The following is a 26,671-nucleotide window of genomic DNA, read 5'->3' as shown; positions in this document are numbered from 1 at the left end:
TACACGCAGGCTTTCTCTAGTTGCGGCGAGTGTGGGCTACTCTTCGTTGCGGTGTGCGGGCTTCTCATGGCGATGGCTTCTCTTGTTGCAGAGCACAGGCTATAGGCATGCGGGCTTCAGTAGTTGTGGCAGGCAGGCTCAGTAGTTGTGGCTCGTGGGCTCTAGAGCACAGGCTCAGTAGTTGTGATGCACGGGCTTAGTTGCTCCGCGGCATGTGGGATCTTCCTGGACCAGGGCTCGAACCTGTATCCCCTGCATTGGCAGGCGGATTCTTAACCACTGCGCCACCAGGGAAGCCCCTGTAGTTTTGTTTGATGATGGCCATTCTGACTGGTGTGAGGTGATACCTCATTGTGGTTTTGATTTGCATTTCTCTAATGATTACTGATGTTGAACATCCTTTCATGTGTTTGTTGGCAACCTGTATATCTTCTTTGGAGAAATGTCTATTTAGGTCTTCCGCATATTTTTGGACTGGGTTTTTTGTTTTTGTGAAATTGAGCTGCATGACCTGCTTGTATATTTTGGAGATTAATCTTTTGTCAGTTGCTTCATTTGCAAATACTGTCTCCCATTCTGAGGGTTGTCTTTTCGTCTTGTTTGTAGTTTCCTTTGCTTTGCAAAAGGTTTTAAGTTTCATTAGGTCCCATTTGTTTATTTTTGTTTTTACTTCCATTACTCTAGGAGGTGGGTCAAAAAGGATCTTGCTGTGATTTATGTCATAGAGTGTTCTGCCTATGTTTTCCTCTAAGAGTTTTATAGTGTCTGGCCTTACATTTAGGTCTTTAATCCATTTTGGGTTTATTTTTGTGTATGGTGTTAGGGAGTGTTCTAATTTCATTCTTTTACATGTAGCTGTCCAGTTTTTCCAGCACCACTTATTGAAGAGACTGTTTTTTCTCCATTGTATGTTCTTACCTCCTTTATCAAAGATAAGGTGACCATATGTGCTTGGGTTTACCTCTGTGCTTTCTATCTTGTTCCACTGATCTATATTTCTGTTTTTGTGCCAGTACCATGCTGTCTTGATTACTATAGCTTTGTAGTATAGTCTGAAGTCAGGGAGCCTGATTCCTCCAGCTCTGTTTTTTCTTTCTTAAGATTGCTTTGGCTATTCAGGGTCTTTTGTGTTTCCATACAAATTGTAAAATTTTCTGTTCTAGTTCTATAAAAAATGCCATTGGTAATTTGATAGGGATTGCATTGAATCTGTAGATTGCCTTGGGTAGTATTGTCATTTTCACAATATTGATTCTTCCAGTCCAAGAACATGTTATATCTCTCCATCTGTTTGTATTGTCTTTGATTTCTTTCATCAGTGTCTTATAGTTTTCTGCATACAGGTCTTTTGTCTCCTTAGGTAGGTTTATTCCTAAGTATTTTATTCTTTTTGTTGCAGTGGTAAATGAGAGTGTTTCCTTAGTTTCTCTTTCAGATTTTTCATTGTTAGTGTATAGGAATGCAAGAGATTTCTGGGCATTAATTTTGTATCCTTCTACTTTACCAAAATCATTGATTAGCTCTGGTAGTTTTCTGGTAGCATCTTTAGGATTCTCTATGTATTGCATCATGTCATCTGCAAAAGTGACAGTTTTACTTCTTCTTTTCCGATTTGGATTACTTTTACTTTTATTTCTTTTTTTTCTCTGATTGCCGTGGCTAAAACTTCCCAAGCTATGTTGAATAATAGTTGTGAGAGTGGGCACCCTTGTCTTGTTCCTGATCTTAGAGGAAATGGTTTGTTTTTCACCATTGAGAATGATGTTGACTGTGGGTTAGTCATATATGGCCTTTATTATGTTGAGGTAGTTTCCCTCTGTGCCCACTTTCTGGAGAGTGTTTATCATAAATGGGTGTTGAATTTTGTCAAAAGCTTTTTCTGCATCTGTTGAGTTTATCATATGGTTTTTATCCGTCAATTTGTCAATGTGGTGTATCACATTAATTGATTTGTGTATACTGAAGAATCCTTGCGTTCCTGGGATAAACCCCACTTGATCATGGTGTATGATCCTTTTAATGTGCTGTTGGATTCTGTTTGCTAGTATTTTGTTGAGGATTTTTGCATCTATATGCATCAGTGATATTGGGCTGTAATTTTCTTTTTTTGTATTATTTTTGTCTGGTTTTGGTATCAGGGTGATGGTGGCCTCATAGAATGAGTTTGGGAGTGTTCTTCCCTCTGCTATATTTTGGAGGAGTTTGAGAAGGATGGGTGTTAGCTCTTCTCTAAATGTTTGATAGAATTCACCTGTGAAGCCCTTCTGGTCCTGGACTTTTGTTTGTTGGAAGATTTTTAATCACAGTTTCAATTTCATTTCTTGTGATTGGTCTGTTCATATTTTCTATTTCTTCCTGGTTCAGTCTTGGAAGGTTGTACTTTTCTAAGAATTTGTCCATTTCTTCCAGGTTGTCCATTTTTTATTGGCATATAGTTGTTTGTAGTCGTCTCTCATGATCCTTTGTATTTCTGCAGTGTTGTTACTTCTTTTTCATTTCTCAGTCTGTTGATTTGAGTCTTCTCCCTTTTTTTCTTGATGAGTCTGGCTAATGGTTTATCAATTTTGTTTATCCTTTCAAAGAACCAGCTTTTAGTTTTATTGATCTTTGCTATTGTTTCCTTCATTTCTTTTTCATTTATTTCTGATCTGATCTTTATGATTTCTTTCCTTCCGCTAACTTTGGGTTTTTTTCGTTCTTCTTTCTCTAATTGCTTTAGGTGTAAGGTTAGTTTGTTTATTTGAGATTTTTCTTGTTTCTTGAGGTAGGATTGTATTGCTGTAAACTTCCCTCTTAGAACTGCTTTTGCTGCATCCCATAGGTTTTGGGTCGTCGTGCTTTCATTGTCATTTGTTTCTAGGTATTTTTTGATTTCCTCTTTGATTTCTTCAACGATCTCTTGGTTATTTAGTAGCGTATTGTTTAGCCTCCACGTGTTTGTATTTTTTACAGTTTTTTCCTGTAATTGCTATCTAGTCTCATAGCATTGTGGTCAGAAGAGATACTTGATACGATTTCAGTTTTCTTAAATTTACTGACTGAAAGCCAGCTTTTTGCTCAGTTGCCTTATATATTAGTTTTCTAGTACTTATGTAACAAATTACCACAAATTTGGTAGCTTAAAACATACCTATTTATTATATTACAGTTGTGAGAGATAGAAGTCTGGGCAGGCTTCTCTTGTTTCTCTGCTTACAGCCTCAAAAGGCCAAAGTCAAGGTGTTGGATGGCCTGGATTCCTATCTGGAGAACCCTGGAGGAGAATCCACTTCCTGGCTCATATAGGTTGCTGGCAGAATTCAGTTCCATGCAGTTATTGACTGAGGTCTCCATTACCTTGTTGGCTATTAGCTGGGAGTCATTTTAGCTTCTAGAGTCCACCTACATTTCTTGGTTCTTGGCTGCCTCCATCTCAAGACAGCAGTGACAGGCTAAATCCTTCTCACATTTTGAATCTCTGATTTCCCTTTCTGCCACATCTCACAAACTCTCTTGCCTCCTCTTCTGCTTTTAAGGACTTGTATGATTATATTAGGCCCACCTGGATAAGGTCAACCAATTAGTAACCTTAATTTCATCTACAAAGTCCTTTCTGACGTGTAACATATTTATTAGAGTAACACACCAGAGTGGAGATCGTGGGGGCCAAAAGTCTGCCTACCAAACCTTAATCCATAGTTCCTGTTTTTACTTCTTTTTAGAATCTGTGGATTCTTTATTTTTATGGCACTTTAGCAATGCATTTTAAAAGATTACTTTATTGAACAGTTTTTTTGTTTCCATTGGAAGAGTCATTCAGAGTATCTAATCTGCCACAGTGCTAGAAACTGAATCAATGATTACTTTTAATTGGGTGTCTCAAAGCATTAGACCTTAATACAGTCTTTGGATAAGAACTCCATACTTTATCCCAAGAATCAGTTAAGCTCTAAGATCAATACATAACTTCATTTGTTTTAGTTAGATATGTGCTAAATATCTTCTTTGTGCTAAGTACGTTTTTAGATATTGGGAAATAGCTGTGAACTTTGAAAGTTCCTGTCCTCCTAGAGTTTACATTCAAATGGAATCATGAATTAGAACCTAGAAAAACAAAATCACCTCCGAATGACTGGCAGCTCTCAGGCTCACAAGACTTGTCTGTAACCTGAGTACTATGTTAACCAAAAAAGTTGATCAGTCCTCCAGTTACAAAGACTGAGAGGAATTGAGTCAGTTTACATATTGCTACTTGCTCATTAGTCATTGCTGAAAAGTTGCTTACCTGTTTTTTTCTCCTAATTCTCCTCCCCTCCCATCACCCACCATGTACATTTCTTCCTACCTACCCCTCCCACACACAAACACAAGACACTACTTGCCTGGGGGATAGTAAAGGTAGGGGGATACATTAAAAGTATTTTGATAAATTGGTGTTTTATAGTTATTTGCTAAGATGGATTAAATAAACTTGAAGTTAAAACTAACAAAATTATCATTCATTTTATATATCAAAAAAAATTTTTAAGGGCTCACTTATAATTTGATTGGCATTTTAGTTCAGGAGAGATGCTAATGTCAGGCTAGGTCCTGGGAAGTTCATTAATTTCTAGTTAGAAGCAGTATAGAATTACAGAACAGTTGAGTAATACCTGGAAATTTTTAGTTTCATGTTAGGTAGACAAAACTAGAAAAGCTACTCTTATTAAATGTGGTTTTATGAACAAAGACAAGCAGAAGGGCAGTTCAGAGTCTGCTTCTTACTCTGCTCAAATAAGTTCAAGATTTAAAAAGGCATATAGTTACCTGTGTTTTTGTTTCAGTATCCCATACGTTTTGAGGGGAAGATGCCACTGCCATTCATTTAAACAATATTTCTTGAGCACTGCAGCCATCTGGCTGTGTTCTAGGTCCCTGATGTCATAAAGCTAATCTTTTAATGGATGTAGACAAGTATATGTAACAAGTATTTGTCAGGAACTGCTAAGTGCTATAAAGAAAAATAAAGCAGGGTAAAAGAGTAGAGTCAGAGTGGGGGGAGAGTGAGAGCAATTTTATGAGGTAATAATATTTTGATAGAAACCTAAAAAATAGAGGGATCAAGCACTCTGGCTATCTAGGGGAGGAACAGTCTAGGCAGAGGCCCTGACAGAGGAACATGCTTGGTATGTTCAAGGAACACTAAAGAGTGTTATCAAGGCAGAACAGGTTTGGACTGTGAGATGAGAATTAAGTTGTGGTTATGTTCTACTTAAGGTGCCTGCTAGACATTCAAGGGGAGTTATCAAGTAAGCAGGTAGATACATAAGTTTGGAGTAAAGGGGAGAGAATTAGGGCTTAAACAACCAGCAAAAGAGGCTTAAGCAGGAAAGGTCATGGGGATAGGAGAGGGTGGTATCCCAGAGGCTAAGTGAAGAGAGCATCTCAAGACATGTGGAGAGAGATAAGCAGTGTCACACATACTGCTGGTAGGTTCAGTAAGGTGAGGGCTGAGAAATAACTATTGGATTTGGACATGTAAAGCCTCAGACTTGAAGAGAGCAGTTTTCAGTGAAGTTATGAGGACAGATCCAGATTGGTGTGGGTTCAAAATAAAATGGGATGAAATGAAGTAGAAACAATGGATTTAACCAGCTTTTTGAAGAGGTTTTGGTATAAAAAGAGAGTAAAGAAATGGGAGTAGAAAGAAGGTGTATACTAAAAGGTTTTGCTTGAAAAGCATTATTAAAACATAGTGTTCAAATCAGGGCACATAAACCCACTTGGGATGGGTTTACATGGTCCTTTCTGGGTTTTTTGGTGTCATTTATCTACAGATGGCCAATAAAAGCTATAGGAAATGTTAACAGTGAAATTAGTAGTTTGGGACAAATTTACAGTTAATGCCAGTTATTCTTCTCCCAGACTAGTATATAGTACTGGAGTCACTCATCTCTCATTATTGGTTATATCCCAGTTAAAAGTCTTACCCTACCAACCCACTCTCCTCCTCTTATCTTGTCAGACTTGTGACTGAGGATGCACTGATTAGGAGTGCTAGGATAAAGGTTGACAAGGATTAGTAGAAAGTTAAGGAAGTTTTTCCCTAGCTTTAACATTATTTTAAACCTTGTGTAGGAAGTTATGAAGTAATTTATTTGGTAGTTATTTATTCTGTTCCTTTTAAAAATTATAAACATAATTTATTCTGTCAAAAGTTTTTTTAATGGCTAGAAATTTTTTTAAAAAAAGAATTTTGTGAAAACTTCAAAGATTTGGAACCAATATAAGAAAAAAAAGTGGCATGAAAGAGTATAGTAGAATAGCTTAAGTTTTTGTTTTCTTACATATTATATTTTTAAAATTCAGGGATTACAACAGGGAATATATATCGAAGTATAAGAATTAACACTGATAAAACCGAGACGCAAGTTTTACTGTTTTTTTTAAGCATCAAATCAGGTTTCATGTTTTTCTAAAAGATAAAAATCAACAAAATCTTTACTTTCGTTGTTAAAATTGCTTCTTCAATTAAAATGGGAGTAGGAGTGCTTTAAACGTACAGTTACAGGTTCTGTAGTATTCCAGGTTTCTGCTGATAAAATGGCTTTGTGTATAAACCATCTCCATTTACATGTATCTTGTTTCAGTCATGGTAGTAAGATTGTAGTTCTGTGTGCTGTAAAGAAACGATATTGTTTGAGAAGTGATCTCAAATAACCGTATTGTCAGCACTGGCTGTCATAGACAGTTGTTAGCTATCTGTAGCTTCATCAGTGATATCATCACGTGAAATGTGAGTTGGAGACATCAGGTGTTCCTGTAGCTTAATTTAGTGACTTGGGCTCAAGTTTACAAAATGCAATTGGTCTTTCAGTGCTGACCAGACAGTTTGCCTGCTGATTAATAGAAAGCTGCATTAACAATAAAATTCTACTTGTCTTTTATCTATCTGTCTGTCTTATCAAAGAGTTTTTTCTTTCCTTTTTTTCTTTTTTGGGTCAGGGTTCCAGCTGAGCCATCTTCTCTCTTATCACTATCACCGAGTCATAATCAGGTAAAAACATTTTTTTCAGTTTTAGTTTGTGGGTTTTTTTAAAATTAAGATGGTTTTCTTCTTTTATAATACTTAAATTACAGTTAATTGCCAAATATCTATAAATTTCATTACCTGTCTCTTCAATCTACAGTTAATATAATATGTGCACCTTATGCTGGTAACAGTGTTTTTAGACACCAGACAGAAAATAAGTCTTTATAATACATGTAAGAACACAGTGCAAAGATGGGAAAAGATTAGCAATAAACACATCTGAAGAAATGCTAGGTGACTGCAAAGTAAAAGTTGCTTGGGGGCTTTCCTGGTGGCGCAGTGGTTGAGAATCTGCCTGCCAATGCAGGGGACACGGGTTCGAGCCCTGGTCTGGGAAGATCCCACATGCCGCGGAGCAACTAGGCCCGTGAGCCACAGCTACTGAGCCTGCGCGTCTGGAGCCTGTGTTCCGCAACAAGAGAGGCCGCGATAGTGAGAGGCCCGCGCACGGCGATGAAGAGTGGCCCCCGCTTGCCGCAACTAGAGAAAGCCCTCGCACAGAAACGAAGACCCAACACAGCCATAAATAAATAAATAAATGAATAAAGCCAGAAAACAAAAAAAAAAAAAAAAAAGTTGCTTGGGTCAGCAGTAGTTTCCCAAATTGATAAAGAATATTGGTAAGTTGATCTTTATCGCTACTTGCATATGCAAAATGATACTTTTCTTCTAGTTTTCACATGCAGACTTGGAACTTCATCGGAGAAGAGAACAATTAATAGAACGTACTCGGAGAGAGGCACAACTTGCTGCCCTACAGTATGAGGAGGAGAAAATAAGGACCAAGCAGATTCAAAGAGATGCTGTCCTGGACTTTGTCAAGGTGAGTCCTTTGGATTCATTGAATGATATTCCTAAAGTTTCTTAGAAGTAAGTGCTTATTTGTTTTTCTGAGGATGTCAGGTTTTATTGTCTTAATTAAAAAAAAAAGAGTTGATATCTTAATTACAAGAATTCTCAAGTAAATAGTATAACTGTCTCCTGCTTGTGATTAGATTAATTGTCCTCATATGTAGATAGGCTTGAGGACAATCAGAAGTGATTTATCTTGCTTTTAGGACAGTGATAGTCTCTACTCTTAACTACCTGTCTATCGTTAGACATATCACTTTACTGTCCAGCTGCCATTTCCTAAATCTCTAGTACATCAAGAAAGTGAAAATGCTATATGTAAACTGTAAAGTACCATGCAAATATAAACTATTGTTATCTGAACCTATCACTGACTTCCTTACCTCTAAGGAATACCAAAAATTTGCAAGGCTCACAGGCTTAATACTTTAGTCATCTTTGATTCTTTACTTTCTGTTTTCTCCACATCTACCCAATTAACAACCCCTGTTAATACTTCTTTTTTTAATCAGCCTCTATAGTTGCCTCTAAACCTGGTTTGATTTTTTGCCTATGTTACTTAAGTCTTTTTGTTCTGAAATCACCTTGGAATTTTTTCTGTATAGTTAAATAATTATTTATATTTTTGCTTGTTTAATATCTGTCTCTCCCAGGAATTACCTGGTGGTCCAATGGTTAGGACTCCACGTCCTCACTGTGAAGGGCCTGGATTTGATCCCTGGTCGGGGAACTAAAGTCCCACAAGCCACGTGGTGTGGCCAAAAAAACACACACACACACGCATGCACACACACACACACACATATATATAACATATCTGTCTCTCCCATTTATCCATAAACTCCATGAAGACAGGGACCATGTCTGTCATGTTTATTCACTGCTATATCCCTAGATTTAAGCAGGTCTTAGCCCCTAGTAAAGCTCAATAAATATTTTTTAAATGAATGATTGAACAAATGAATCACTCATCCTCTAAATGCTTTCTCTCTTGTTTCGTAACTCTAGCCAAAGTATATCTTCCTTAAGTACCATACACATGATAAATTCTCTTACATTTTTTCAAATGTATCAAGCCTGTGATGATGATCTCTGATGCTCAGGGAGGATAACAATTTTCCTGAGGTTAAATACTCAGCTAATAAGTGGCAGAGCAAAGATTCTAATCAAGACAGGCTGAACAGAAAATGGAAATAAAGCTGATGGAAAATAAACAGTTTCTTTTAAAAAAAAAAAAAGTCTCGATGGTAACTAGACTTATCATGGTGATCACTTTGTAATGTATAGAAATATCAAATCACTGTCTTTTGCACCAGGAACTAACATAGTGTTGTAGGTCAGTTATACTTCAAAAACAAACAAACGGACAAGCTAATAGAAAAAGAGGTCAGAATTGTGGTTACCAGAGACAGGGCATGGGGGAGGGAGAATTGGCTGAAGGTGGCCAAAAGGTACAGACTTCCAGTTATAAGATAAATAAGAATTAGGGATGCAATGTACAAAATATATGTTAAATGTGAAAGTTGTTAAGAGAGTAAATCCTAAGAGTTCTCATCATTTCATCATTATTTTCTTTTTCTTTTGTTATCTTTATGAGATGGTGGATGTTCACTAAACTTACTGTGGTAATCATTTCATCATGTATGTAAGTCAGATCATTATGCTAGTACACCTTAAACATCTCAATAAAACTGGAAAGAAAAAAAAAAAAAAGAACAGGCTGGCTCCAAACCCTGGTCTATGACCAGAATGCTATACTGACTCTCAGTAAATGATAATGGCTAACACATACTATGTCCTAAGTGTTGCTCTATGCATTTTACATAAATTAACTCATTTAGCTTGCCTTCTGTAGAAGTCATATAACTAGTAAGAGATAATTATATTGTAGATAGCCTTGATTAAATGTCAAATTAGAGTTTGATCTTGAACAATTAGGCAGAAAAGAACAATTTTAGTTCTTAAGCAGGAGAAAAACAAGACAGGGAAAAAACTAATCTACTCATGTTAGAATATGTTAGAAAGAGATGAGGAAAGAAGGAAAATGAAATAGAGAGTAATTGCAATAATTAAATTAGGGTACAAAATGAAGGCATAAGACTAGATGATTTCTAAGTTTCCTAAGGAAAGGCAGTGTTGTCCTGTGGTAAGGGCTTAGAATCGGAAATATCTGAATTTGAATCCAGCTTTGCTACTTGGTATGTGCTTGACTTTTGGAAAGTTACTGAGCCATTCTGTGCCTTTATTTTTCTCATATGTTTAATGTTTAACTATTAACTATTTCAGAATTATTATGGCTGCACCTAGTACTTTTACTAGTATGGTGTATGCTGCACCCCCTACTACCACAAAGGGTTTTATAAATTAACTATAAGAGAGATTTCAAGAGAAGCATCATTATGTCTTATACATAGATGTGTAGTGAATGTTGAATAAATCACTGAAAATGAGTGGAAAAAAAAGCTTCCAAAGCAAGGGTTTGAGGCTAAAAGAATGGTTTTAATGGGAGTTAGCTTTGTGGAAAGAATGTCAGATTTGGGGTCAGAAGGCATAGGTGCAGATCTCAATTATGCTACTTACTAACTTTGTAACCTTGCACATATCATATAACCTCTCTATCCTCAATTTTCTCATCTTTAAAAGAATATGATTATGATGTTTGTTTATCTCACAGAATAAGAAGAATCACTTGAGATACTGTGTATAAGAACACATTGTAAAACACTCACTGTACAGATACTGTGATATTATTAATTGACATAATAACAGAAATTAGCAAATTGGGGGGAAATACCCAGTTAGTATGGGAAATTGAGGGGTTTTTTTGGTTATGTTGAACAGGAGATGACAGTGGGGTTTCTAAGTAGAGAGTTTCCACAGGCATTTGAAAATGCAAGCCTGAAATTTGGCTGATAGGAGAGAGCTAAAGCTGTTAGCATTAGAGTGATATTTGAAGCCATTAAAGAAAGAGAGGATGATTTCATTGAGAGAATTTAGTGAGAGATTACTACTCTGTGAATGTGTTTATATCCATGTACATATAAAAAACATAGTTTTTAAAAATTTCTCTTTATAGATGCTTATAGACACAGGAAAATACTGTTTGTCAGCTTATTGCTTTTCCTCATTTAAATTGTAAGCTATTTAAGGGAAAGGGCAGCTTCTTTTAACCAGTAAATCTAGAAAAATACCATACACGAGAGATACAGAGATTAATGTGAGTGATCATTTTAGTAAATAGCATTTTTCATTCCCAGTGTTCTAGATTCTGACCAGCTTCCCTTTTTTGGGGGGTGTGGGGTTATATAGCAAAAAGCGTCACAAAGTCCACAAAAACAACAGCCCCCCTTAGACGGTGAGGTAAGTTTATATCATCACCTTTCTTTGGAACTTTTTATTATTGCAATGAAAATGAAATGTTTTGCATGTGATTATCATATGTTTTCAGTGATCAAAATATTGCCATTTTCTTTTTTCCCCCTCACAAAATTCTCCTTACTAGGGAGAAAAAGACACAGGCCAGGAAGTTTATCAGAATCTATAGATCGGGGTTTTTTAAATCTATACACATCCGTCTGGAGATTATTTCCCTCCTCCCATCCCAGCAGAGTTATCATCTCCCTCATCCATTTTCAGAGCTACTGTGTAATGAGAGATGGTCCTGAGAGCTGTATCTGGCACACGTGAATGGTGTCGGTATTAAACAAAAAACTCTACATAGTATTTCAGCTTCAGTGCTCATTTCCTGTGTGTATATTATTGATTATACTTTGTACACATTAGTTTTATAATATTAAGTAGTACATTTTCATTACAAAGTAACATGTAAGATTGTTTATTAACCTTTAAAAAATCTATACAGCTAGATTCTGAATTATAATGATGTCCTAGCAAAAAGAAAAAAACAAACTAGATTGTAAATTTTATTGTTTTAACGTGTGTGCACGTTTAGTGACATTTACATTTTGAAATAAAATTTATGATTCATTATTTTTTAAAAAAATCTGTGCACCTATTTTGACTTGTTAAAATGAAGCTTATTACTAAATGAATATTTTTTTGTACTTGGCTTTTTCATTAGCTATTTTCCTTTATCTTTGCCTTCTTATTTTTTCAATTTATGATCATTACTTCCTTAAAAAATGCATAAAGGCATTATTTCACGTGAGTGTTGACTTTGCTTTTTGTAAAATAAGTTATTTGAAAACCTAACACATGGGGCTTTACAAGCATCAATCTTCAGCACAGTGTTTTCAAAGCACAAGTGTTTCTGGAATGGTAAAATGTATTGTTTGAAATGTTTTAAATTATCCATTATAAAGTTTTTTAAAATTTTATTGGACATATAATAACTATTTTTGGTCATTTATTTGAGAGCTTATGCATTGGTGTAGTACCTGAAAGATTCACTCAAGCACTTTCAGTTGTCTTTTCTTCACATGGTAATAACTCTGTACAAACCTTTGACAATCAAAGTTTGATAAGTTAATACACTCTTCCTTTTTTACCCAACATTTCCTTCTTACTGGTCATTCTGGAGTAATTCATTATCTGAAAACTAAAGCTCCTCAGGAAAATAACATGTGTAGTTTTAAAATTTCCAGTTGTACCCTTGTTTTGTCTGAGAAAGGCAATGAAGAGATGCCTAGACTAGAAATCATGACTCTTGGGTTTATTGTTTTGAATTTGTCACTAGCTCACTAAATGACCACAAATTATTTATGTTACTGCTACATCTTCAGCTTTCTCTTCTCAGAACAGAGAATAATTCCTATTCCCCTCCTTGCTTTAGAAAGTTTCTATGCAATAAGATCATATTTGAAGTTGTTTAAGTTCTTTAGAAGAAAACCGTTACCCAGAAACAACTTATTAGCTATTTTAATGCATGAATTCTGAATGATTGTGAATGTGGTCCTGTATGTCAGCATCTTCACAAGTATGTGTTAATATGTCTCTTTGCTTGTGTATTTGTGAAACTCGTCATGTGTGTGCATAGCTTGTTTTTGACATTGCTTCATTTTTCTCCACCTCTCCAGTGTCCCTTCCCATCCAGAAGGTCTCAGCACACTGATGATAGTGCCTTGTTAGTGGTAAGAACCTTGCACAAAATGGAGTTTTACATTGCTGTGTCGAGATTTGGGGAATAGCTATTGTACTTTTCATTCTGAATTGATCTAAATACCATAAAACATGATGAGCATCATTACTAAATGCTTTACAAATAGCTAGAACTGTCTCCCTACATTACTTCTCATGATTTACCCAGTGTTCCAAGTGTTCTGCAGATATGATTCAAATATCTTTGTTAGTGTTTCCAAAAGTAAAATATTTGCATTGAGAACCATATTGGCTTTGTATGTGTGTTTGGAGGAGAGGGAATAATATATTTGTTTTTTAAATGTTGTTTCTAATTCCAGGTGAACTTTATTAATCACTGTTTTGTCTTATAAGTCACCTGTATGATGAATGGTTCCCTTACTTCATGATGCTAATTATACAAATGTATATTTGGCATCCTATTTTATTATCTATTTTAACCTACTGAAAATCCCAAACTTTTAGCTCTCAAGATTATCCCTCCATACCCATTTTATATTTTAAGCTCAGGGAAACATTAACTTGGAATGCTGTCTACTGATCATTTTTAACATTGGTTTACTGTTTTTTAAATTTTGTATTTGATTTTATTGGACACATGCAAATTTAGAAGATACCTTAAAACACACTGGTTTACTTTTATTGCCTGTTTCATCAGCTGAAAATGAGTATAACTTCAGAGCTTTATTGAGAGTCTTACTTTTATCAGCTTTGCAAGAGAATTCTAACCATGTACATAATTGCTTTTCCTATCATGTTTTATGTTATTTTTTTCACCATAGTATTGAAAACTAGCAGTTCAAAAGCCTGTTGTCTGTAGCAATTCCTGTCTTAGGAGCTAGTAACTGCCGCCATTGTGCATACTACTGCATGAACTACATACTTGAGCATGAGATTTCTATTACATAAACTTTCATTGTCAGAATTTCTGTGTTCTGTAATCATCATTTCCTTTAAGATGGCTAAAGCACATTTTAACTGACAGTCTTATAAAGAAGTAAGCCTCTGGAGTTTTAGTCAAAGCTAATTGGCATGAGAAGCAAATAACAATTTAATGTAGAAAAATATTGAGAGCCTATGATGATCCAGACACTTTACCAGAATTATCTCATTCACTCCTCACAGCAGCCTTAAGAGTTAAACTTATCACCATTTTACAAATGATTACTGAGGCACAGAATGTTTTGTCCAGAATGTGACTTCTCCAAGGTCACAGCTAGTAAGTACAAGGCTGGGTTCAAATCTAGATCCGGGTGACTTGAGAACCTGCATGAACACTGTGCTATATTGCCTCCTGTACTGTAATTGAAAACACTTTGAAACACTTTAGGAAACTGAAGATGAGATTTAATAACACATATAGTAAGTGCTGAATGCCCAGGCGTTTTTGTCAAGGAAAAAGTGGAATTTGGAAAAACAATAAAATCCCCTTAGCGTGAAATTTGAAATTTCAGCCATTTTCAAAATACATACACTTTTATTTTACTTAACAGTATTCATGTCTGGCCTAAATTAGACGGCCTTTACAAACAAGAACCATGTCTCACATATTTTTGCATGCCAAATAGTGCCCAACATGTATGTATAACAAAAAGTCATTTTTTAAATCATACCTCTGATCTTCTCAAAACTACTTTTCAGTGGCTTCATATAGTAGAATAAAGTTCATATACTTTTTTTTTTAGATTTATTTATTATTTATTTTATTTATTTTTTTGGCTGCGTCAGGTCTTAGTTGCAGCACGTGGGCTTCTCTGTAGTTGTGGCGTGAGCGTTTTCTCTAGTTGTGGCGCGCAGACTCCAGGGCACGTGGGCTCTGTAGCTGTGGCGCGCGGGTTCCAGAGCGTGTGGGCTCTGTGGTTTGCAGCACACAGGCTCTCTCGTTGAGGCACGCGAGCTCAGTAGCTGTGGCGTGCAAGTTTAGTTGCCCCGCGGCATGTGGTATCTTAGTTCCCCCACCAGGGATTGAACTGGTGTCCCCTGCATTGGAAGGCAGATTCTTTACCACTGGACCACCAGGGAAGTCCCAAAATCCATATACTTCTTAACAAAGCCTACAAACCTTTTAGAGTAGGTTCCAAACTTCTTAACATGGCCTATAAGCTCCTGTGTACTCTGGGTACTATGTATCTCTCATCTCTGGGGTCATGCTATATCAGCATTTTTTCAGCTCTGAAAATATGGCAAGCCCTTTCCCACCTCAGGATCTTTGCAAATGATGCTCCCTCTGCATGGAATGCCTCTCATTCCCTGCATATACCCCTTGGTTAATTCCTACTGATCTATCTGGTATCAGCTTAAATGTCACACCCTTAAAGTGGCTTTTCTGCAACACGCCTACCCCCAAATCAAATTTGTCTCCACTGGTTTTTTTTTTCGTCATAGTACTTTTAGATGGGTGTCTATTGTTTTGTATCTCCCCCTCTCCCCCACCCCCTATAGACTACTAGACTGTAAGCTTCATGGGCACAGGGATATTCTCTGTTGCATTTACCTATGTATACTCAATCCCTATCGTAATTCCTGGGATATATTAGTTGCTTAATAAATAATTCCTGAGTGAACATGTATTCTGTACATCTAATAATTGCTCATTAGGGGAGTTCCCTGGTGGTCTAGTGGTTAGGATTCGGCATTTTCACTGCAGTAGCCCCAGTTCAATCCCTGGTCGGGGAGCTGAGATCCCACAAGCTGCGTGGTGCCACCAAAATAAAAAAATAAAAAATAAAATCACGATCAGAAAAAAAAAATCTCAAAAAAAATTGTTTCGAGAAGTTCTGATGATATAGCAAGTAAATGTTGGATTTGATTTAAAGACCTTGAAATATGGGATTTGAAATAACTGTTAGTAATGTTTAATATCAGTTACACTAACATTCTCTTAGGATTGCCCTTCAGGCTTCTGTTGCTTTCATATATGTCCCATATGTATCTATATCCCATCTCTAGATACTAGAAAGGATCTAGGTTCATTTCACTTCCTCTTCCTTCCATCCTTTTTTCCTTCTTTGCCAGCATAGTGGCTTTTAGCCTTTTTATATTTGAGACTGACAGTAATTCAAGTCCATTTGATCATAAGGAGGCCCAGAAAATCTAAACAGGTGAAGGCATATACAATGTAAGACTGCTGTCACAGCCTTGTTCTTTGGTACATTTCTTTCCTCACTTTCTTCTGCCTTAAGATAATGTTGCAGTGTGTGTTACATGCTTTTTTTTGCACACACGAAAAAGACATTGCTATCTATCAACTTATTAAAAATATAGTTGTGTTTATTATATTGACCATCCTACTCACCTTTTCCTAAACACCACGTGTGTTCTTGTTCATTTATCCGTTATTCGTTTATTCATTATTTGTGATTGTAGTTTAAATTTTTAAAAATTATTTAACTTATAAAGGCTTTAATATCTTTAAGCCTTTGGCATTTTTAATAGATACAATCTTACCCAAGCGCCCTTTGTAAAAGTTCTGTCTTCTCTGATTTTCACTCCCCACCAAATGAAAAAATTGTCATGTTTTGAGCAGCTTTTATCTGTAATCAAAATTCTATACAATAGATTCTAACACTTAACTGTCTCTAATTATATCTCTAATATATCTAACTAGTTTTATGTAGGCTGGTGAAAGGATAAAGGATTCAAAGAAAAGGAAAATTGTACTTAACTTCTCAGAGGTCATTTGGACTTTTACAGAAGCAGAAATGAAATGCTGGTTCATCCTTAAGGTGTGATGCAAAATCCTCATGTCCTGGCTTCTCACATCAGAGCCATTAAACTGAATTATAATAAATCTAATTTGGATTAATATTGAAAAGATGTTGCTCTTATTCATGCCAATTCTGATCAGTTAAAATGAGCTCTTTGACTGGATTTGTTTCCCCTGTCATAGAAACAGCACAGGACTCATTTGTTTCTAAGGCATTTTGCTAAAAAAAATTTGATGTACTCAGTTTTATTTCTATATAAAATCGTGTTTAATAAATCTTGCCTTTCATTTCTTGATTAATGTGGTATGAGGTATTGAAATAATTTGAATTAAACAGGTGGAAAACTGTGTTTAATAAATTATAGGGTTTTTTCCCCCCAACTATTCTCTTTCTGCCCTATCAATATCTTAGTAAACCATTTGAAAGTTTGTCAGTGACCTTTCCTTTTCTCTGCCTGCCTGCCTGCCTGACATTTTGCTAACATAAATGCTGCCTTCTGTTTCTTCTCTTTCTCTTTTGCAATTTAGTCGCTGTCAGGTGTGAATCAAGTGGGCTGTGCTGCTACCCTGCCTCATTCTTCTGCCTTCAGGCCTCTTAAGGTATATCTTGTTACTGTAATTTATCAGGAACTTTGAAGAGGAGGTTTGCAGGGGAGGTCTTAAATTTCCCAATGGATTGGTCTAACAACAGTCTGAAATCTAGAATTGTATGAAATATAACTAAGCTTATGAAACTAAGTTTAACATTAATATCACTTGAACTTTTTTGGAAGTTTTATTATGCCAGAAACATAGAGCCTTTGTTAATTCTTTATATTGAGATTTTTGTTTGAAATGTCCTTCTAATTTTCTTATCAAAGGGTTGGGGGTTTTTTGTCATGAGTTACTATGTTATTTTGGTTAATATATGATATTGAGTTAACTCTGTTGTCTAATGGGCATGCAAAATAATTTGAGTATCAGTCCCCCAAAGTGTCACTGCCAAAACCCTATTACAGTAGAGGTCGGCAAGCTATGGTCCCTAGGCCACCTGTTTCTGTGAATAGTTTTAGTGACATACAGCCACTCCCATTTGTCTATGGCTGCTTTTGCACTTAAAAGCAGAGTAGGAATAGTTACAATGGAGATCATATGGCCTGTAAGTCTAAATTAAAAACCTGTGGTATTTTATTTTTTAAAGGCCTCTAGGGATGGTAATTCCATACTTATTATCATATGATACCTAAGAAATGATTCATAATCCTGACTGTCAACAAGGTCCTCTCCTTGTCTAACTTATATCTGTCCTCCTGTGGTTTACACCTATTTCTTCTTGTCTTTCCAGAGTGGAGATTTTCTAGTTACTTAGCAGTCCTTATGTGGAGAATCTTTATATTTGAAAACTATTATGATGCCACCCTTGTCTTCTCCGTAAATAAGCTTTGGCCCTTTTATGTGCCTTTCCTAGCCTGTTTGTCCTTATGAACTTTCACAAGTTCTCTGCCCTCCGTTTTGACTCCACAGTTCCCAACTAGAAATATATCCCTCATTAGAGCCCACGTGGTACTGAGCATGAAACAAGGGTTATTCACGTCTTATGCTGAGCATTAGGTTGGTTTTTTCCATTTTGGTATTCATTTTGCTCAGTATCCATTGTAATTCTGAGATGTTTTAGTTATATTCCTAAATGATAATTAATTTCTAAACTTTGTATCTTTTGTTTTCCTAAATACTTAATTTTGCTTTTCGAACATTTAAAATTTTCTAATTTCCCGGAATACTTTCAAATTCTTGCGTCATGTCCTTCTAAATGCTGACCCCAACTTTATAACATCTGTAAACCTGATAAACCTTCTCTCTGGTTACTATTGAAGCTACACATACCTGGATGACTCCTGAAGAAACTTTATAATTCTCGTCTGTATTTACCTTTTGCTAGCCTTTCTCAGCTAGGTTCCTTATTTGAACTACAAAGAAAATTATTTGAGGGACTGTTTTCAAAATTTTTCCAAAGAAGGTGTATAACTAGTACCATTCTAGGTATATAGGAGAAAAGTTAATTCGTTACACTCAGTGGATACCTTAGGGCATTGGAGCTTATCCTCCCCTAGAATTATAGTTGAGTAAGGCCAAATCTGAATGTGCCAGAAGTTGTGTAATGTCTAACATTCTTCCTGTCGGACCTGCTGCACTGTCAAATGATTCGTTTAAAAATATTTATTCTTTATTTTTTGGTATCTCAGTTACTTTGCAGCAGGTATATACTATATTTAGGCATGATTTTATTTCTTTTGTTGCTTAACTAGGCACTAAAAGTTGACTTTGTATCAGTTTCCATTTTTTGCTCTCCAGTTCTCCAAAAGTTCTCAGATATACTAGTCAATGGCCTCAGCGTGATTTGAATTATTTCAGTATCCTAGAATGTAAGCAGTTAGATTTATAGTTTCAATAAAAATATATTTTTTAAATCACCATTTTGTAAGTCCCCTCTTTTCTGGCTTTGTTTTTCATTACACCCAACTGTATGTTATCTTTTGGTATTCTTGGAGGTAGAGAACATTTGCTGCCATTCAGTGGAATGTGTTTCAGCTCTTCCTTCTACTCTGATAGAGTTGTCTAATAACTTTATCGTTTCATTCCTAAATATGTTAAAAAGTTTCCAGTCTATCTCACTGTAATAGGCCTTTTTAAATTAAAAAAACTTTTTTTTTTCATCTGTATCTGGAATAATCTCTACTTTTTATGTTTTTCTGTTTGTACCATTGATCCTAGCTTTCTCCTTCCTACCTCATCTTCCTTGAAAATAAGGATAGTATTTTGTTTCCTTAAAAAGATATCCAGCTTTTGCCTCATTGGCCCATTTATTCCTTTTACTAGTGCCTGTTGCTCTTATTTTAAATTAAATTTGTTATTTAAATTTTCATTTCTTCTCAGCATCCTAAACTTAGTTTATTGGCATCTTTAAACTTGATGAACATGTTGTATTTTTCACTAATGAAGATGTAATACATTGCTTCACTCAAGAGCGCAGCTTACTTTTTAAGTCTTAATTCTTGGCCTAAGAGTTATCAAACCAAGGAATCATTACCACAGAATTGTCTTTCAGATCAGTCCAAGAATTTTCTCAACAGCATGGCTTCTGTTTATTTATTTATTTATAGCAGTTTAAATTTCCTGTCATCATTAATCTCACCTGACCCAACTCCAACTTCAGATAAAAGATTTCTGAAAATATTGAAAACCAAAAGGGAGAAAAAAGCATGGGAGTGTGTATGTGTGTGTGTATTTGTGTGTGTGTTTTAAAGTCATTCTGTTCAAAAATGTGTCTCAGTTATCATAAATGATTGAGTGCAACTCATTGATTATTGAATATAACTAGCTATCAAGGCCTGAAAACCTGTTGTTATTCTAGCTTTTCTTGATTCTACTCCTCTGCCAAGTCTTCAGTATTTTTAACCCAGCTAACCAACGCTTCCTTTTAAATTAGCTTAACTCCATTCCCTTTTTTTAGGTACACTCTATACCAGTTGAGCTAGTTCTTCCTCCTTCTTTACAGTTCCTTTGGTCAATAAATTAAAAACATCTTGGATTCATATACTAGTCTCGAAATACAACTATCATCTTTAAATACCTCATTTCCTAACTGAAATGAAGAAACCTTCATCACTCTTTCTTAAAACATTACTCAAGGAGGGAGGTAGCAATACTTTAGAAAGTATGCCAGAAAAATACTATTATAAAATAAAATTTTATTCTCTTCCATACATTTCCCAATAAAATTTTCTACCTTAGGATGGTTTCATTTTTCACAGTCATAGGAAAGGCCTGTTATATAATAGGACTATCTTTAGAGAATGCATTACATAAATCTTGTATTCTGTAGAACTAAATAAAGTTTGGCCTTGGGGGTGTGGTGGGATGTATTGGGAGATTGGGATTGACATATATACACTATTGATACTATGTATAAAATAGATAACTAATGAGAACCTACTGTATAGCACAGGGAACTCAACTCAGTGCTCTGTGGTGACCTAAATGGGAAGGAAATCCAAAAAAGAGGGGATATATGTATACATATAGTTGATTTACTTTGCTGTACAATAGAAACTAACACAACATTGTAAAGCAACTGTACTCCAATAAAAATTAATTTAAAAAAATGTTTGGCCTTAAAAAATATTCAGAATTATTATACCAAATTCTCATTTCTAGACTTAATTTTGGAGGAGAGTTGCATGTTTTTATTCTTTTATTGATATAATCCCAAATGTGGAAAGAGGTACTTTCCATAAATGTGGAAAGTACCTCTTCTTGAATAATAATTATTGATGTATCTATGTTTCTCCACAGAATGATCACAGATCTAATGCTATATCAAGTTCACCTACAACAGAAACAGGTAATAGACACAAAAGTGCAATTAACCACATCCTGATTATAATTCTTTACCAGGATTTTCCTGATAAATTATTCCTTAGATGGCTGTGGCTTCCTTTTCTGAAATGAGAAATCAGACACAAAATTGGGAACTCTGCACATTTTTCACTTTTTAATTCAACTAGTCATTCAGCCACTCAGCCATTTGATATGAAAAAACGAGCAAGAGCTAGCAGGGCTGTAGGTTTGCAAGAGACTATATTTAATATATTAACATTCATTTTGCCTTTATTGATATACCAAAAGTAACATGACAATTAAAAATACATACAAACAGGGATTTCCCTGGTAGTGTAGTGGTTAGGATTCCAGGCTTTTACTGCCATGGCCTAGGTTCAATCCCTCGTTGGGAAACTGAGATCCCACAAGCTGCACGGCACAACCCCAAAAAAAATAAAAATAAAAATACATACAAGCAGCCCTCCCACTTTCAGGGTTACTTTTCTTTTCTTCTTTTTTTAAGTATTTATTTATTTGGCTGCTCCGGGTCTTAGTTGCGGCATGCGGGATTTTTAGTTGCGGCATGCGGGATCTTTTAGTTGTGGCATGCGGGATCTAGTTCCCTGACCAGGGATCGAACCTGGGCCCCCTGCATTGGGAGCGTGGAGTCTTAACCTCTGGCTTATGAGGGAAGTCCCGGAGGTTACTTTTCTATACCAGATTTTCTATTAATAAACAAAATTATCATTTTATATCATTGCAATATTTAACTTTTTTCTTCATTTGCCATTTATTGAACTTTTGTCATGTGTCTGTTATTATATTTAATTTTTTTCCATCTTCTTTAATCTTATTTTGCTTTTCCATGCTGATTCAGTTCATCATTCCCCTGCATATTCTTTTCCTGCTGCTATTCAGAGAAACCAGGCCCAGCGCCCTGAAAGCTTCCTTTTCAGAGGAGCTGTCAGGGCAGAAACAAATAAAGGTAGGTGGCAGTGCTAAAAGGGGCATTGGGGGGGGGGTGGTTATACAATGACATTATATGTTACATGCTTTTAAACTTCTACCCTGGGAATTCCCTGGCAGACCAGTGGTTAGGACCCTGCGCTGTCACTGCCGGGGCCCTGGTTCAACCGTGGGTCAGGGAACTAAGATCCTGCAAGCTGCGCAGTGAGGCCAGACAAACAAACAAATAAATAAATAAACTTCTACCCTGAGATGTCACCAAGGCAAAAGTTTTAAACTCTGCGTTTGTCTGTGATCTCACCGATATTAAAGGAAGAGAATCTTAATCTTGTTTGAATTCATTTTGGTCAGAAAGTTTCTCAGTACCACCTAAAAGCAGGTTATAGTGTTTGAACAAAAAAATTACTCTTTCAGGGCTTCAGGGAATGTCCCTTCTCTCTGTAGTGTGCTCTTTTTCAGATTTTTCTGTTGGTAAAATCTGTTTTCTGTGTTGTTAAAGAAATGAATCAGTAATTTTAAAAAAAAAGAACTATTTAGTCTCATGGTTTTTAGTTAATGTGGCAAGTTTCTGCCTGACCCCCAAAGGTTACCTAGAAGTGGAAACAGACATTTCACTCCCAAAATAACTATTTTTAACATAACTGATAGATACACTCACAGTGAGATTTAAACTCAAACCAGAGATGCACTGCTGGTGGGATTGTTAATTAGCATGGAAAACTGTTTACATTATCTGCTAATGGTGAACCTTGTATATCCTATGACTAGCAATTTTGCTTTCTGAAATATGTACACATCTGTACCAAAAGATATGTCCAAATTATTCATAGCAACATTATTCATAATAGCCCCAAACTGAATGTCCATCAACAATAGAATGGGTAAATAATTGTGTATATTTGTACAATGGGATACTAAATAAGCAATGAAAATGAACACATTAGTATACACAACAATGTGGATAAATCTTATAATGTTGATCAAAAGAAGCCAAACATAAAAACATACACACATATAATATGGTTTTATAGGTAGAAAGTTCAAAAATGGACAAAACTAATCTGTGGTGTTAGAAGCCAGGAGGTCCATCGTTAGAATTAGAACCTGTGGTACTAGAAATAACTGTTGGGTACTGATGGGTAGGGAACATGAGAGGGTCTCCTCGGTGTTGGTAATGTTACATTTATTGACTTGCTTGTGTCTGCTTTGTGATGATAATTTATTGAGCTGTTTGCTTATGATTTGTCTAATTTTTTGCATGTGATATTTTTCAATAGAAACGTTTTTAAATGGATGTAATCAAACACAAAGTAGTTGAGCCAAATGGGTAATGGACATGTGGTAGTTTTTCATACTATTCTCCCTATAATTGTGCATATTTTTAAATTTCCATAATAAAAACTTGTTTTAAAAGGTCAGTCCAGAAGTAGAAAGTGCTGTACTTTGAAGGAAACTGTGATCAGGTGGATCTGAGTATTTTTGCAGCACTGGCAGTCGCCTTTCTATCTTACATACCAATATTTTTTAGGTCATGCGTCACCCTTCCTTTCATCTTCTGCACCTACCACTGATTTTAAAGATCCGGTAACAAGACAGAATTCAAGACAGAGAGAAGAAGAGCTGGAGTTAATAGACCAACTACGGAAAGTATGTACATTGCCTTTGAATTACATTTTTCAGTGATACTGCTGTAGCCCATAATCCTGGCATCACTTGTTCATTTGACTTATAATTTTTAATAGAATCAACAAGTGCCCATTGTGTGCTGTGGTGCCCATTGTGTGATGAATTTTTTCACTTGTTTACTAGGAAAATGAGATGGGTTATTCCATAAAGCTCAACCCCTGACCCTACTCATTTAAAATTTTTTTCTGCTTCATGATTTAAAGAAATCTTGTTAGAGTAATAATAATTCATATGTATGTACACATATACATATATCGATACATACCACACTTACATCATACGTAGTGTTTATTTTAAAATTGGATCTAGTTGTTTTTTGTTTTTTTAGTCAGAAAATTGTAAGTGAATTCTGTTGTGAAACTTTGCAGCACTGTCGCCTGGCTGCCATACATATATATATATATATGATCTCCTTAAATTATTGACTTGGGATAGAAAGATAAAATAGAGATTGTGGTGCTTAAGTTATTTGCTTTTTAACTTGATTTCTAATTAAAAATATTCCATTGTGACTCCATTATGTCCTGTGTGTCAGCCACTCTTGAATTAATATATTTCACATTTTCCTGTTCTTTTAGCATATTGAGTACCGGTTAAAAGTATCTCTGCCTTGTGATCTTGGAGCAGCTCTAACCGATGGTGTTGTTCTTTGCCATTTGGCCAATCATGTGCGGCCTCGATCTGTCCCAAGCATTCACGTTCCCTCACCAGCTGTAGTAAGTTTATAATGCTTAAAAAAAGTTGGCTCTTCATCAGACATTTGTTAAGTACAGAGGCAGGCACTGTGGAGAATGCTAAGGGTACAAATATGAACAAAGTCCAGCCCCTGCCTTCCGGGTCTCACTTCTACTAGAGAAAAAGTAGGCATGTAAACAATAACTTAACAGCTGTGTGTGATGTTATAAAAGAGGTATGTAAGAAGTGTGCTATGGGAATACAAAAAAGGGGCCACTTCAACTCTGCCTGGAAAGTTCAGGAAAGCATTCCCAGAGGAGGTAAAATTTGAACTAATTCTTGATATATGAGTAGGAATTTGCCAGCAGTACAGAGAGGGAGAAGAGCATTCTGGGCATAGTATTCCTAGACTAAAAAGCTAAGGAAGGTCATGGCATATTCAAGGATTTCTTAAGTTGTTCAGAATAGATCATTCACAAGGTGTTGGTGTAAATGGCAGAGGATGTAGCTAGAGAGGTAAGCTAAGGGCCATGTGACAAGGGCTTCATGTCCCATGTCACAAGGGCCTCATGTCCCATGTCAGGGAAATAGAAGTTTATCTTAGTGTAGACAATCAGGAAACACAGAAAGAATTTGAGAGGAATAATGTGATTATAATTGCAGTTTAGAATGATGAATATTTCGGGGTAGAAGTGACATTATTGAGGGACCAACCTCAGGTGGAAAATGAGGCAGAATATGCATTCAAGATGACTGGCAGGTTTTTTTAGACTGCTGGTTAGATATGGACATCAGTATCAGGATGGCAACCACAAGAGAAAGAGCAAGTTTTAGATTGACACAACTCTCCTTTTTCTTCCTTCAAAATTTTTTAATATTTTTTTTCCATTCTTTTTTATTTATTTGGCTGCATCAGGTCTTTGTTGCAGCACACACGATCTTTGTTGCAGCAGGCGGCTCTTTCATCGTGGCAGGGGTTCTCTTCATTGCAGGCTTCTTTCTAGTTGTGGCATGTGGGCTCAGTAGTTGCGGCGCACACCTTCAAATTTTTATTAAGAAAGATTTCAAACCTTCAGAAAAACTGGAAGAATAACACAAAGAATACCCTTAAAGCCTCCACCTAGAGCTGACATTCATTGCATCTTGCCATCTTGCTTTGTCTATATTTATGCGTGTTCATGTGTGTGTGTGTTTTAATTGCACCATTTAAAAGTTGCAGATATTATAACACCTTACCCCCTAAATATTTCTGAGAATTGTCCTAGGCCACCTTGCTCTTACCCGTAGCCTGAAGCCAGGGATGAACAGTGTGGTGGCTGAGCCCTATTCCTCAAGGTGGGAGTGTGATGTGATTGATTCACGGTGCTCCCTATGGGATCAGGCTGAAACTGAGCAGGGACAGCTCTGAGCCCTTAGCAGCCAGCAGGGAGTGGGGGTAGGAAATGAGGATGGATGCACAGGCTAAGTAAAGAGACATTGGGTGAGGCACCAAAAGCATCCACAAGTTATATTCAGATTTCCCCAGTTGTTCCAAGAATATCTTTCATGGCTGCTCTGCTCCTCTCCCCTCACTAGTATGCACACACAACAGGATGTACTCAAGGTTTCCACATTGCATTTGATTATTATTTGATGTTGTGACAGCTCTTTTGATGAGTCTGAATGGATATTGTGCATCTGTAACATGCTTAGCCGTGTCTAACCTTTTCAAAGGTTTTGCCCTCATCTCATTTTCTCGTCATTTGTTGTTATTTATGTTATTTAAATAACATAAGTATGTTATTTACATACTTCCTGATGCAAATCCTTTACTCAAATTGCAGTTGTATCTAGGCCTATAGATTGCCACTCTGGACATTCATCTTGCTGCCTCCCCAGATGTAAATCGTTTAAGCCTCCCAAGGACCTTTGATTCTAATTATAAAAGCTGCTTTGTTACCAAGGTCCCAAGAGGCTGACATGGCCCTTTCCCCTCTAGCATATCCAAAAACAGAGTCATGCATTTGCTTCTAAAGAAAATAGGTAGCCACTTTTTATTTAGTGACCTCAGAAAACAGGCATTCAGCTTTGTGTAGAAAAGGCAGAGAGGAACAGTAGCACTACCAAATCAACTATGCCTCCAAAGACTTGAAAGACTTGGTTTTGCTCCTAAAGGTGGTGATTAAGAGAACAGGAATTGACATGCTATTTGGCAACGCCAGAAGGGGAAGGGCTTATCCATACTTTGCCTTCTTCCCAGTTTCTGTCAACTGAATTAAGAAAAATAAATTTTTTTAGTA

At 36.1% G+C, this 26,671-nt stretch overlaps 2 protein-coding genes across 18 annotated transcripts in view; one reads left to right on the top strand and one right to left on the bottom strand.

Moving 5' to 3' along the window:
• LRCH3 (leucine rich repeats and calponin homology domain containing 3) overlaps window positions 1-26,671 on the top strand; it is a 108,326-nt gene that overhangs the window by 67,726 nt on the left and 13,929 nt on the right. For 3 of the 17 annotated variants that reach the window (XM_082392313.1, XM_082392302.1, XM_082392309.1), the window contains 9 exons: window positions 6,964-7,015; window positions 7,725-7,874; window positions 11,213-11,263; window positions 12,940-12,993; window positions 17,235-17,306; window positions 21,039-21,087; window positions 21,943-22,050; window positions 23,560-23,678; window positions 24,296-24,433. In XM_082392313.1, the coding sequence (XP_082248439.1) occupies window positions 6,964-7,015; window positions 7,725-7,874; window positions 11,213-11,263; window positions 12,940-12,993; window positions 17,235-17,306; window positions 21,039-21,087; window positions 21,943-22,050; window positions 23,560-23,678; window positions 24,296-24,433 (793 nt within the window). The remainder of the gene's footprint in view (window positions 1-6,963; window positions 7,016-7,724; window positions 7,875-11,212; window positions 11,264-12,939; window positions 12,994-17,234; window positions 17,307-21,038; window positions 21,088-21,942; window positions 22,051-23,559; window positions 23,679-24,295; window positions 24,434-26,671) is intronic. The other 14 variants (XM_082392307.1, XM_082392317.1, XM_082392305.1 and 11 more) reach the window with 9 other exon arrangements.
• DRC9 (dynein regulatory complex subunit 9) overlaps window positions 24,440-26,671 on the bottom strand; it is a 67,694-nt gene continuing 65,462 nt past the window's right edge. Inside the window, exon 12 of the mRNA XM_082392346.1 lies at window positions 24,440-25,431. Coding sequence (XP_082248472.1) covers window positions 25,412-25,431 — 20 coding nt within the window. The 3' untranslated portion in view covers window positions 24,440-25,411. The remainder of the gene's footprint in view (window positions 25,432-26,671) is intronic.

The sequence above is a fragment of the Balaenoptera borealis genome (assembly GCF_965194805.1).
Source record: "Balaenoptera borealis genome assembly, chromosome: 5".
Lineage (NCBI taxonomy): Eukaryota > Metazoa > Chordata > Mammalia > Artiodactyla > Balaenopteridae > Balaenoptera > Balaenoptera borealis.
The sequence above is the reverse complement of the archived record's forward strand: the minus strand, read 5'-3'. Positions and strand labels throughout refer to the sequence as shown.